Genomic DNA, 12192 nt, shown 5'->3' on the forward strand with positions numbered 1-12192 from the left:
AGATCAATTCATGTTTATCAGAGAAACCCAAAGTCAAAACTCCCAAACACAAACTAAACAACGTTGTATATGCTGTGCAGTGAAGCAAGGAATGCTCACACCTCTACACTGGAGAAACCAAAGAATCAGTTCATAAACACATGGCACAACATAGAAGAGCCACCTCATCTAAAGGTCAAAGGTCACTCTTTCAAGGATGCCAATGTTCACATTTTGGACAGAGAGGACAGATGGTTTGAAAGAGGAGTGAAAGAAGCATCTATGGCCACTGTGAGCGACCATCTTTGAACAGAGGCGGGGGTTTACGACACCAACTGGTTGCCATCATAATCTAGTTTTGAGATTCTTCCCAGACGCCTTAACGCCCACTCACATCCTGGGGCATCTGACCTCAGGAAATCACATGATAGGGTGGGGCCAGGTTTCACAATGAGCTCACCTGAAACTCTGGCTGATTGGGACCCACACCTGTTTTCACACCTTGGCTCATGTGATTAGGTAGATGATCATTAGGGGGTCCTCTCGGGGGGGGGGGGGGGGGGGGGGGGGGGGGGGGGCACTCCCACAGAGCTTAACTCTGGGACTCCCCACCATTTGACCCTAGAACTGAAGAAGCTTCTCGGATGAAGGTGAAACGTCTTCAAACAACTTAAAGAAGTCCAGACGCTTTTCTTTCCAAGCTCCTCAGACTACTGTTATTAATGTTGCAAACGTACTCTGTAAAAAAACGTTTAAAAAACAAGAAAACCTGTCATATTCCAGCTGTTGTAGTGCCAAAACATACAGTAATTTCCCATAATTATAGTACTGAAAACTGATGTACTTTCACAAGGTGGTAAGTTAAAGTTTGGTGTATTTCTGTGGATTTTTCATGTTAAATAGAAGGTATGTGTGAAAACAAAATTACATAATTATATATTCAAACACTGCTGCAATAAAATTAATCAGGTTTAAAATTGCTGAAAAGTACTATTATCATGTAATAACACAATATCCCACCCATAAAAAGTAAAATATCCAGAAATGTTATTGAATTATAATATTGTTACATATAAATACATCATGTGTATTTAATAAGTATAAACACTGAAATAGCTACACGTAATACTAACTTTACATTGTTTAATAATGCCATAATATTGCTAGAGCATTACTACAGTTCAACTTGATATACTTGTCTTAAAATGTTTCATCACATCATATAAATTTTACTTAAAACTGCAAGGAAATATTTGCGCTCTGTCACTAAAATAAAAATTACATCGAGGGGTTTTTGCTTTATAATGAAAAATGTCACGGTCCTGGGTCACGCAGTGTTTGTGCTTTTTGTTCAAGTTTTGTTCTGTCAATTATGGTTTTCTGTTTGTATTACATTTATAGTTCCTGGTTTTTAGGTTTCTGAGCCTCCTCTGTGTTCTTGGTAAAGATCTAACTCTGTTCTCCATGTGATGTATGCTTAGACTTAGTTTTCCGGTGTTCAGTGTTAGGCCTACGGTTCCTTTTTCATGTCTCCCAGTGGGAGAAACGTTTCGTCACTCATCCAAGTGATCAACAAACACTGAATAAAGACCATTGATCATTGGCCATCCAGTCTCAGCTGACTGCAGCTTCTAAAAAGCTGGGGAATGAATGACCAATGATCAATGGTCTTTAATCAGTGTTTGTTGATCAATGGTCATGACAATTTGCATGTTAATGAAAAAAATGACCTCACAACCCATTGTTGGCCAGTGCTGCTGGTTTCAGTTATTGTCAAATGTACTGTTTATATGATTACAAATACAGTACAATTACAGCATTTACTTAACTAAACAGTCTAAATACTTCTTTTCAGTTCTGTAGTACAAAACATTAGCTAAACTCTTCTGCAGTACCACCTTTATACTATTTGTGTGCCACTGAGTGCTTTGAGTTCTCCACCATATCAGAACAGAGATACTTATGAGCCTGAAGACCGGGAAGTCAGCATTATCAGTGACACTGTGTTGTCTTGTTAATTTTTAAGCCCCTGGTGATAAAATATGCCGATGTCACAAGCTGCATATTATTTCAACTGTATGGAGTGTAAAGCTGAGGATTGAAATGCAGACACAGGAGGCAGCAGGGTTTAATAGGACAATCTTTAATAAGCTGATGGCACAAGTCTACAAAGGGAAACGTAAAAGTTTTTACGAAACCAAATCCACAAGTGCATGGAGAGAAAACATACAAGATATCGTCACAGACGTTAAAACAAAAGTGTGAGGGGAAGATGGCACACATACAAGGGTGATTAGGGTAAGTAGACACAGGCGACAGGAGGGGTAGCAAAAATGAAGACAAATAACAAATGCAGCGGTTAGACACAAACCCACATGTAGCAACGTTAGACTGAGACTGGGGAAGGAAACTAAAAGAACTCAATGCATGGAAATAACTGACAGAAAAGCTCTAAAAACTCTCATAATACAACAATGGGACTATGACAGTGTGATTAAAAGTAAGTACAAGTAAGTGATAAGAATAATCTAGAACAATATGAATCTGTGTTGAGTATTTAATATATAATTAAAAACAGGTGATGTGAGCACATATTTGTTTTCTAAAAGCTTAAAGTAACGTTAGTGATATTGACACACAGTTTGATTAATAGCCATTATTTCATACAGCAGAATGGGGTTATTCCTGTGGGTGAGCATTATAGCTACAGCTCACGAATGGCGACCTCGACGTCCCCGTTAATTCTCAGCTCTGTGCTTTCCCAGTCAAAAACATTTCCTCTTGGTTCTCTCTTCCCTGCAAACATGCCTTGGATCACGCTATCTGCCAGAACAACATCCCACATGTTCACATCACAGATCTCACCAACAAAACTCTGCTGCTCATCAAAAGAACCCAGGAAAGAATCCGGATCTTGTCCCAGGATAACCCTGCCTCCTGCCCTGACAGTGTGACCCTTCCTGTAGATTTTAGATAAGCTCCTCTTTCCGTCCAGGAAGAGGGCAGCTAAACCTGAAGTGGAATCCCAGGTGACACACAGGTGGGTCTGCAGGGCTGCGAGCTCAGGGACTTTAAATAAAACAGGATCTCCAGCCATGTAAAAGGACAGTCTGCACACACAAACAATCATTATAAGTCTGCACACAGCCAGCTTAATGTAAAACCCTACAGTGGCCCTCAGAGGCCAAACGGACTGCAACTTAAGAAAACACCAGCAATAAGAAAAATGCTGCAAAAGCACACAAAACACCACCTCCAGCCATGTAAAAGGACAGTCTGCACACACAACACCCATACGTCCTTTAGTCATAAAAGTCTTGCACACAGGCAGCTTCATGAAAAATCATAATTTTACTACATTTGAATCAAAACAATTTTACACCAGGACCAATAAGATCAAATTTGGTTGATATTGTTTTTGTAAAGCTCACAGTGTAGATGCTGTTGACTTTGAGATGTCCTACCTTCCATCCAGTTCACGCCACACATTCAGCTCATCGTAGCTTCCAGTCCGGTATGCAAAGAGGATGATCTCTCGCTGGCCGCTGAGCTCCGTGGCCACTCGCATGCACAGAGTGAACGCAGTCAGGTTCATCGGCCTTTGAGGGATCATCTCAACATAACTGGTGCTCGTCGCAGTGGAGAATACCAGGGTCTTAATGGGAACACTCCCTGAGAAGCAGAGTTTTCTTTTGTGTTGATGAAATTGTAAACGAATTAATTGTAATTAAATTGTATGAACTAATTCATATTTTCATTCTCTTCGTAATGTTAAGCACTTTGGTCAGAACTTGCTGTTCTTAGAGCACTTTATAAATAAAGTTGGTTTGGCCTGTAACCTTTGAAAGGTTCAAAACACTCAGCTGCAACAAACTCCATGTCTTTAACTCTCCCACGAGAGCTGTTTATGTACATAAATGTGTTTGTTGTTGTTAGTTCTGTTTTAACTGATATCACACAAATTTAATGAGCTCTTAAAAATGAAAAATTTTGACATCTGAGCCACTGAGAGGATGAATGACAGATAAAAGGATTTAATCAAGACAAGAAAACATATAAAGAAAAATAGAAAATGAGATAAACAATAAAAAGTAAATAATGACATAATTACAAACTTGCACAGAGATGGACAAAAGAACAGAGAAACCGTTACCAGCCAATGCCATGGAGACGGCGATGAGGAAAAGGCCAATCAGAGGTCTCATTTTGTCTCCACAAACCTGCAGAAAATGAGACTCATATGTTAACATGATTTTAATTTATACACAGAATATCAGTGGGAGTTTTTTTGAAAGTTATGTAAAGTTACAAAGTAAAATGAAGCTGTATACATACTGTGATGCTCCAAAGGTCCTAATGCAGACAGTCAGCTGGGCAGTCTTATAACCTGAGTACCAGAAATCCTCCCCGTTTCAGAGTCCTGCGATGCAAATAACAGGCTGTCATTGATTGGCTGGTTTTCATTGGTTTTGGTAGAAGAAGAAGAAGATGCTAAAATTACACGAAGTCTTAACAAATACAAACACTTCTGTGGATTATTTATTGTGATTATTTTTTTAAGTTTTTTAGCATCACATTATGAGTCATTGATGATTTTTCTTTTCTTTCTTGTACATATTAAATTTGGATTTGATCAGTGTTTGTCTTCGATCATGAATGATTTTACATAACATCTTAGATTAATGTGGTTCTGAGGGCCTCTGGATGTCTGGAGTTTTGATCTCCTCCATACCTGCTTCATGTCAGGTATGGAGGAGATCGGCTGGCCTGGGAACGCCTTGGTGTTCCCCCGGATGAGCTGGAGGAGGTGGCTGGGGAGAGGGAGGTCTGGGCCTCTTTGCTTAGGCTGCTGCCCCCGCGACCCGGCTCCGGATAAAGCGGATGAAGATGGATGGATGGATGGATGGATGGAGAACTAAAATATATATCCTGCTGCTTTTACACACGCACTCACATAAGCTCAGCGATTCTCTGCGCGATCAACCTCTCACATGTTTAAGCTGCGGGAGATTTCACTTGTCATGTTTGCATAGTAAGCTAACGATTAATAAGACGATGTCAGAGGAATTGGTGCACAAATTATCATCACTCACAGATCAGTGCTGTCGCTCTCTATACACAGTTCGCACGATTGCAAAGTGAAAGCAAAAAACAAGCGCAAATTCAAACGCGATTTCAATATGTCACATATTGACAGTGGCTCACCGATGCCAATGACATAATTACCCAGCTACATTTCCGAAAGAATGCAAAAGCATTGACATATATTTTCCTTCCTACAATAGCCCGACGGGCAGGGAAGAGATAGATTTTGGCAGCCCGACTGGAAAAATCGCTAGCCCCAGGACGTCGGGTTAGCGATTTTGCGAGCCCTGTATCTGATTGAGGAATCACTCATCTTTGGAAAAGAGAGTTTATTACAGAGAAATGTCTCTTTCCAAAATAAAAGCTATACTATCCGCTTCTTCTGGGCTATATTCTCAGCAGCATATTAAACATATCAGGTCCCCATAAGGAGAATCATGTGCTAACGGCTGTCTAAATGACTCGGGTAAAGTTTGTAGCATGCATGCTTGTTGTTTTTGTCTTTGCACTAGGATGATGTCAGCGTAAATGTGCAGTCATATTCGTTGTGTTCCCGCTAGTGCTTTCAGGTTAATCTCGTTGAAATGACCTTAACGCCACAACACGGCAAATCTCCGTTAACGAGCTACCCCTGATCGCCCCGTGCATGGGGCTAGACGGCCAACACGTTAACGAGCTAACTGCGCTAACACACTAGCTCCCACCATGTAATTGAGCATTGCGTGGCACATCCAACATACTGGTCGTGTCCAAATTCATGGGCTGCATTCTCCTGAGGACCCGGCCTTCGCGGTCTACGTGGGCCGGGTCCTCAGAAGATCGGGTAGCCTTCTGATTAGCGTCACCGCTGTCTCGGTGGAGTTTAATAAACTCAGCCGTCTGCTCCTTGCTGTCTAAAATATAACAGGACACTGGAGTAAACTCCCGGCTATCTCACACTTCTGTTTAATCAGTTTTCTGTTTGACGTTTAGTCAGCTGTGTAAAAACCAAGGAGGAACCCACCCTGGGGATTAATAAAGTTTTATTTTATCTAATCTAATAACTTTAATCTCAGCCAAACCGATTTACTCACGAACAAACAAAACACTGAAAAAAGCCCAACAATAACATTTTTAGGTTGTCTAAGTGACTTATATATTACGTTTGTCACGGCCGGGCGGGTTACACACAGTAATTCGGCGTGCCCGTGTGGCGTGTTGGCTAGACCCAAGCGCGGCGAAGGCTAGCGGTGGGTTTGGAGCAGGCACGCAGTTATTCTAGTAACGATCAGTGCACGAAGCGTGGCTTCGGAACGGTCGTTACCGACAGAGAGCGAGCGGAGCCGGGAAGAGAAAAAGGATTGAAGGGATAATCACTCACGGTTGCTGAATCAGGCGGAGACTGACGTCGGCAGAGTTTCGGAGCTCCTGACACGAAGAGAATGATGTCTGGCGTCTCTCTTTTAACCCCGGCCCCGTGATCAGCTGATCACAGCTGATCACCGGCTGACAACGTTTAACCCGAGCAGCGAAAGTCCGCGGTGATCTGAAAATGATGTGCCGGGAGTTGTGCCATTCTCGGCCGCATCAGTAACCCTCGAGCTCCCGGCTAGCTATCGAGCTGGTGGGTAGCAGACGTCTCCGAAAACGTCGAAGCACTTTAGCAAAGATGCGATATCTTGATAAACCGAGCAGATATTTGATGTTTACACAGCTACTTTCTCGCCTGAAAATATGTTAAAAGTTTATTTTGTGACCCAGAAATATTAATAAGAGTAATTTTAAAACTTAGTAGCGGCCACCATTAGCCGGAAACTGGAGTTTGGCTGGGCCGCGCTATGAATTCTGGGATATGGTGGGCCACGAAGGACACACCCGACCCATCCTTCAAATTCGGAAAAAGGAGCACGCATTTGTCGGCTGCATTCGGAGGGGTCTACGAATTTGGACAGCCTTCGGCGCGTCGCTGTGACGTAATCGGTCTACAAATGCGGCCTCAGGAGAATGCAGCCCATGAATTTGGACACGACAACTGTTTTACTTTAGTCCATGACGCGCTTACCTTCAGGGTCATACATCACATGAAAACCAAAATAATTCCAAACGCCAGATGTGAATGAGGGTGGGGGAGGTTCAATTCGCCATGTTGCAAGGAGAGCTTAACTTCTGTCTCGCTAGCTTGCCCTGCGCTCTTCCTTCTGGCTATGCTGTCTGTGTTGAGCGCTCAGTGGATCTGCGCTCGACAGTGCAGCCTAGGCAGAGTAGTCGGGCGCGGATTCACTGAGCGCTCAACACAGACAGCATCGTCAGAAGGAAAGTTGATAAAAGAAATTAAAAATTTTGTATTGTTCGATACATATGCGTACCGAACCGAAAGCACTGTATCAAACGGTTCAATATCGATACGAGTATCGTTGCACCCCTAATTCCCATATATCATTGTGATGTTGTTTATTCTGTTGCTCTTGTTCTCTTCTGCTTGTTTTCTTTTTTCTTTCTCAACAGGTGATCCAGGTGATCGATATATGCATTTTTTTTCCTGCCCATTCTGTTGATTTTTGTTTTTTGCCCTTCTCCCCCGTCCCTCTTCTCAGCTGTTTCTCTTTCTTTCTCCCCTTCTTTCCTCCAGTCAAGTCTGTCCCGTATTCAGCAAGTGAAAATAAAATAAACAATAAAAGGTGAATCAAATGATCCATTATGGCAAGGCTGGGATGGTCAATTTGGTAAAGTAAATCCGTTGGGCATCTTTCTTTGCCTTTAGACAACAATTCTGATGGCAAAAGAGCCAAACGGGACAGGCAAAAAAAAAAAAAAAAGATTAATGTGGTAACTGTTATTTACATCATACCTTTACCTACGGGTGTTTCGTTTCTTAAGCATTTATTTCAAATGACAGAAAGGCATTTTGTGTAAATTAAGATGATTTCTAACCTTAAGACCTGAGAGACTTATTTTCATCAGCACACCTCAAAAATGTTTGAAAGCCATTTGTTGCAGTGAAACAATGTTTGTTTTCTATGTTTTCTGAAGAAAAGACACCGCTGCTGTTTGAATTGTTTCCGTTTTGGTGTTTGTTTGTTTTTTAATTCAAATGTTTCTCATTTAAATTGTTTCTGTAAATAGTTTCTCATTTGACTTTTTCAAATGAGCTGCGGCGTCTCTTTGACAGAAACAATGGTCTGGTTGAAAGGCGTCTGTGTTAGAGAAGTAACCAGGCCATTGTTTCTGTCAAAGAGACGCTGCTGCTGATTTGAATTTTTCCAGATGTATTTTTGGATCATTTCACTGAAATGATTGGCATTTAGTTCCATTGCATTAGATTATCATATATATATAAGGCCTTCAAATTTTTACAGTTATTTCATTTTATCTCATATCAACATTTTTGAGAACATTTTCTGATCAATAATCTACAATTATCCTAAAAAAATTACTGTCCAAAATTTGGGCACATATATTGATGATACTGTGAAAGTATACGTTAAATATACCAACTACTTTAAACCGAGTACTGGCTAATATGAAAAGAAAAATTGTGGCAAAAAGTTTCATATATTTCATAAAAAACTTCACATTGCAAAACACAACTAATGACGTTGCTTCAGGTCGAAGGTCATTATAATTCACATAGTATGCCATTACACCCATAGGTAAAGGCATGATTTACAAATAACAGTTAACAAAACCAAAAGTTAGCACAAACTATACACTGACCTGGAAGAGTCTGATAAAAGTTTAAAATATACTAAGAGGAATTACAATGCAAGAATGTAGGTTTTTATGTAGCTCTGTTTCGTCTATCCAGTCGTTAAGTGATGACGTGACGAATCCTACTTCCGGGCCTAAAGTAGTCTGCGTTTAATATGGCTTTTGTGTTGTTAACATGTTTAATGTTTTGTATTTTCTTCTATTTAATCTCAAAAAGCTCCTAAAACAGTCAGTGATCACTGTTGACCTCCCTCGGCTTTTATTACCGCTAATCATTTATTTAAGCTCAGTTTTTAAAACCTTAGGATGTAACTACAGCCCAGCCCATGCAGCAGTATATGAATGACTAACCTCGTATTGTGGATGGATTATCTCAGTTGTTCTCCTGGCTGAAGTTTGGTCCTTTTACAGCATCCTGCCATGCGATTACATTTGTTCCTGACCACCGAGAACACTCACGTTAACTTTTATCGAGTGGAAAAAAAGTTAGCTTGTTTATATTATGCTAACATAGCTGTGTCGCTAGCGGTCACGTAGCACATCATTATATACCAGCTAGCCAAACTTCAGTAACCCTACAAACGTCCCTGCTGTTTAGTTTTCTGTCTTCATTTATGTTGGAAGTGATAACAGAGCTGTACGTTTTAATTTGTTTCCAAAACCCCGCAGTCAGGACATGCTATATTGTATTTAGATAGAAGCTAGCGAGCTAACTTCCTGCTAACTTCTAACTCTGTTAAACGTCATAAATTCCGTTTTCATGGATGCCTGGATGTTAAACTCAATTGTTACACCTGGTAGAGCAGAACGCTGATCATTTTATTAAAGATGAAAGACTTTAGACAGTTTTTCAACTCTCAGTAATGCCATAGTGATCGTTTGATATATGGACCTGCAGCGGAGTTTAGGGCCAGACCAGTGTTGCCAACTCCTCAGTAAGGAAAATCGCTATTGGTTGTCCTAAAAGTTGCTAGAAGTCGCTAAATGACGTCATCGCCTAATTTGCATAATTGGTCATGCTAATGTAATTGTAACCTATGTTGTTGGAGAGACAAATAACATCGTGGAAGAGACATAAAGTGAGTAAAAAACGTCCTAAATGCATTTAGAGTTTATTTAGAACTACAAATTAAATTTCTTTTAGCAATTATTGTTTTTTTAATGTCACAATTCCAACCCTGCTCCTTTACCCGGGCTTGGACCGGCAAAAGTGACCCGAAATTGGCACTCTGGGAGAGTTACTTTGTGTGTGTTTATAAGTAGTTTTAAACCTTGTGATCAACAAAACAGCATAAGAGTAAAAGAGTAAAAGAACAACTGACTGCGTTACAGCACCCGCTGCTTGTTGAGAGTAAAAGTGATACGGGCTTTCACGTCTTTTTTTAGAAAAAAAGTCGCTAAGGGGTCTGAAAACTCGCTAAATATTGCGACAAAGTCACTAAGTTGGCAACACAGGCCGAGACACGGCTAGTGACGTCAAGACTTAACGACCGGATAGGTTTCGGGTTTTCTTACTTCATGTGATATCTTTCTGTATCTTGTATGTTGTGCTCTTCATACAAAAATAAGAACCTAGAAGGATTCTCTCATTGATTTTTTTTAACCAGTTTTTGCTGTGCGTGGGTACCACCACCAGCAGCAGTTCAGTTCCCAGGCATTCCTGGAAGGAATATGTAATTGAAGAAGAGTTTTCCGGTGCGAGCTATTCCAGCAGTTGTCTGGTTTTAGTTAACGAGTAGTATTTGTGTTGTTGGGCTAACACGACATAGAGAGCCTTTTCACAAGCTATGTGTTAGCAAGTGTTAGGCTAGCACTAGCTTGTTAGCTGAAGTGCTTAGCAAAGCTCAACTAACGTCACAACGAGGTGACTCTTGTGACTAGCTTGGCTTTAAGCCCGGTGTAGTCTCAACCCGTTCCAGTAACCATGGCTACAGCTCCGGCCACAGGCAAACAGTCAGAACCGAAGAGCAAAGAGGCTGCATCTGCATCTGTTTTAAATAAGCACAGGAAAACTAGACATTCACAACACTGAGTGAATAAAGTGCTCTGTTGATCAGTTCATTGAATGTTGTTAAAATAAACCTGTCATACATACTTTTGCATCATCATTTATCCTTCAAACAGAAAATATCTCAGGTTTGCTTATCCGAATAAACAGAGCAGGTGATCAGAGACTCCATTGTTGTCTATAAATCAATTCATAAAGCTTGACTTCAAAATGAACCTGGGGAAATATCTTGAGCTTTGATGGGTTCTGTCTTGTTCGTAAACATCCTCAGTAGTTTCCTCTCACCTGAGGGTGACCGTTTGGGTTTTCTTCCAGCCCTTGGCAAACTGTTGACACTTCTGAATAACTTAAATAACATATACAGCTGATTGAAGTGAGGATTTTGGAATCTGCAGTCATCTGGAAATGCTCCGAGAGAAACCAGCTGTGGTCAATCGTAACCAGTAATGCGTTAATACGTCCTGTTGAATTAAAAGACATTGTAGAATCTTCAGCACTTCTTATTAAAATATTTGAGAGAATATATGAATGAAATGACACAGTGTAATATAGCATGAGTTGTTGTTGATGATGACTTTTTTTTTTATTATGTTCAGTTACATTAAACTCTAGAACAGAAAGATGGTGTGCTTCCTTTGTCACATGACTGTCAGAAGGTCCGGCATTTCTGAAATCAAAATGATTTATCAGGCATAGAGAAGGACGGAGCAGATATTTTTACTAGGTCGCAAAACACATTAATCTGAAGTGATGTCAGTATTACTGATGCACATTTTGATCAATAAAGTATCAGATTTCATACAACCCTATGGGTGGCATTATAACTACAGCTCACGAGTGGCGACCTCTACGTCTCCGTTAATTATCAGCTCTGTGTTTTCCCAGTCAAAAACATTTCCTCTTGGTTCTCTCTCCCCTGCAAACATGCCTTGTATCACGCTATCTGGCAGAACAATGTCCCACATATTCACATCACAGATCTCACCAACAAAATTCTGATGTTTATCAAAATCACCCAGATAAAAATCCAGATCTTGTCCCAGGATAACCCTGCCTCCTGGGCTCTGTGGCCACCCGCATGCACAGAGTAATGCACCAAATGTAATGGTGTGTCCTGTTACATTTGGTGTAAAAGCATCACAACATTTCAGGAAAGGAACATTTTACCAGCAGCAAAATATGGTGGTGGTAGTGTGATGGTCTGAGGTTATTTTGCAAAACACAAATGTTCATCTTAAGAAAAACTAAATGAAGACTTTGGAGTGGCAAAGTCCTGACCTGAATCCGATTGTGACGCTGTGACATGACCTTAAAAAAGGTAGTTCATGCTCAAAACCCCTTCTACGTGGCTGAATAACAACAATGCTACAAAGATTAGTGGGCCAAAATTCCTCCACAGCACTGTGAAAGACTCATTGCCAGTTATCGCAAAC

At 40.7% G+C, this 12192-nt stretch overlaps 1 protein-coding gene across 1 annotated transcript; it reads right to left on the reverse strand.

The window, feature by feature from the left end:
• Window positions 1–2188: 2188 nt before the first annotated feature.
• On the reverse strand, window positions 2189–9134 carry LOC113019974 (pentraxin fusion protein-like). The gene is made up of 5 exons (XM_026163641.1): window positions 9103–9134; window positions 4315–4399; window positions 4133–4199; window positions 3444–3651; window positions 2189–3089 (listed from the first exon to the last, which is right to left on the reverse strand). Exons 3-5 carry the CDS (start codon window positions 4182–4184, stop codon window positions 2684–2686), a joined length of 666 nt encoding a protein of 221 aa, XP_026019426.1. The 5' UTR covers window positions 4185–4199; window positions 4315–4399; window positions 9103–9134; the 3' UTR covers window positions 2189–2683.
• Between the last annotated feature and the right edge of the window lie 3058 nt (window positions 9135–12192).

Source organism: Astatotilapia calliptera, chromosome 4, assembly GCF_900246225.1.
Source record: "Astatotilapia calliptera chromosome 4, fAstCal1.2, whole genome shotgun sequence".
NCBI lineage: Eukaryota > Metazoa > Chordata > Actinopteri > Cichliformes > Cichlidae > Astatotilapia > Astatotilapia calliptera.

Excerpts from the sequence above, each read along its gene's own strand:
- LOC113019974 (XM_026163641.1), bottom strand. The coding sequence starts at position 4,184 with ATGAGACCTCTGATTGGCCTTTTCCTCATCGCCGTCTCCATGGCATTG. Across the intron at positions 3,652-4,132 it reads CGTCTCCATGGCATTGGCTG|GGAGTGTTCCCATTAAGACC; the intron begins GTAACGGTTTCT and ends TCTGCTTCTCAG. Across the intron at positions 3,090-3,443 it reads TGGCGTGAACTGGATGGAAG|ACTGTCCTTTTACATGGCTG; the intron begins GTAGGACATCTC and ends TTGTGTGTGCAG.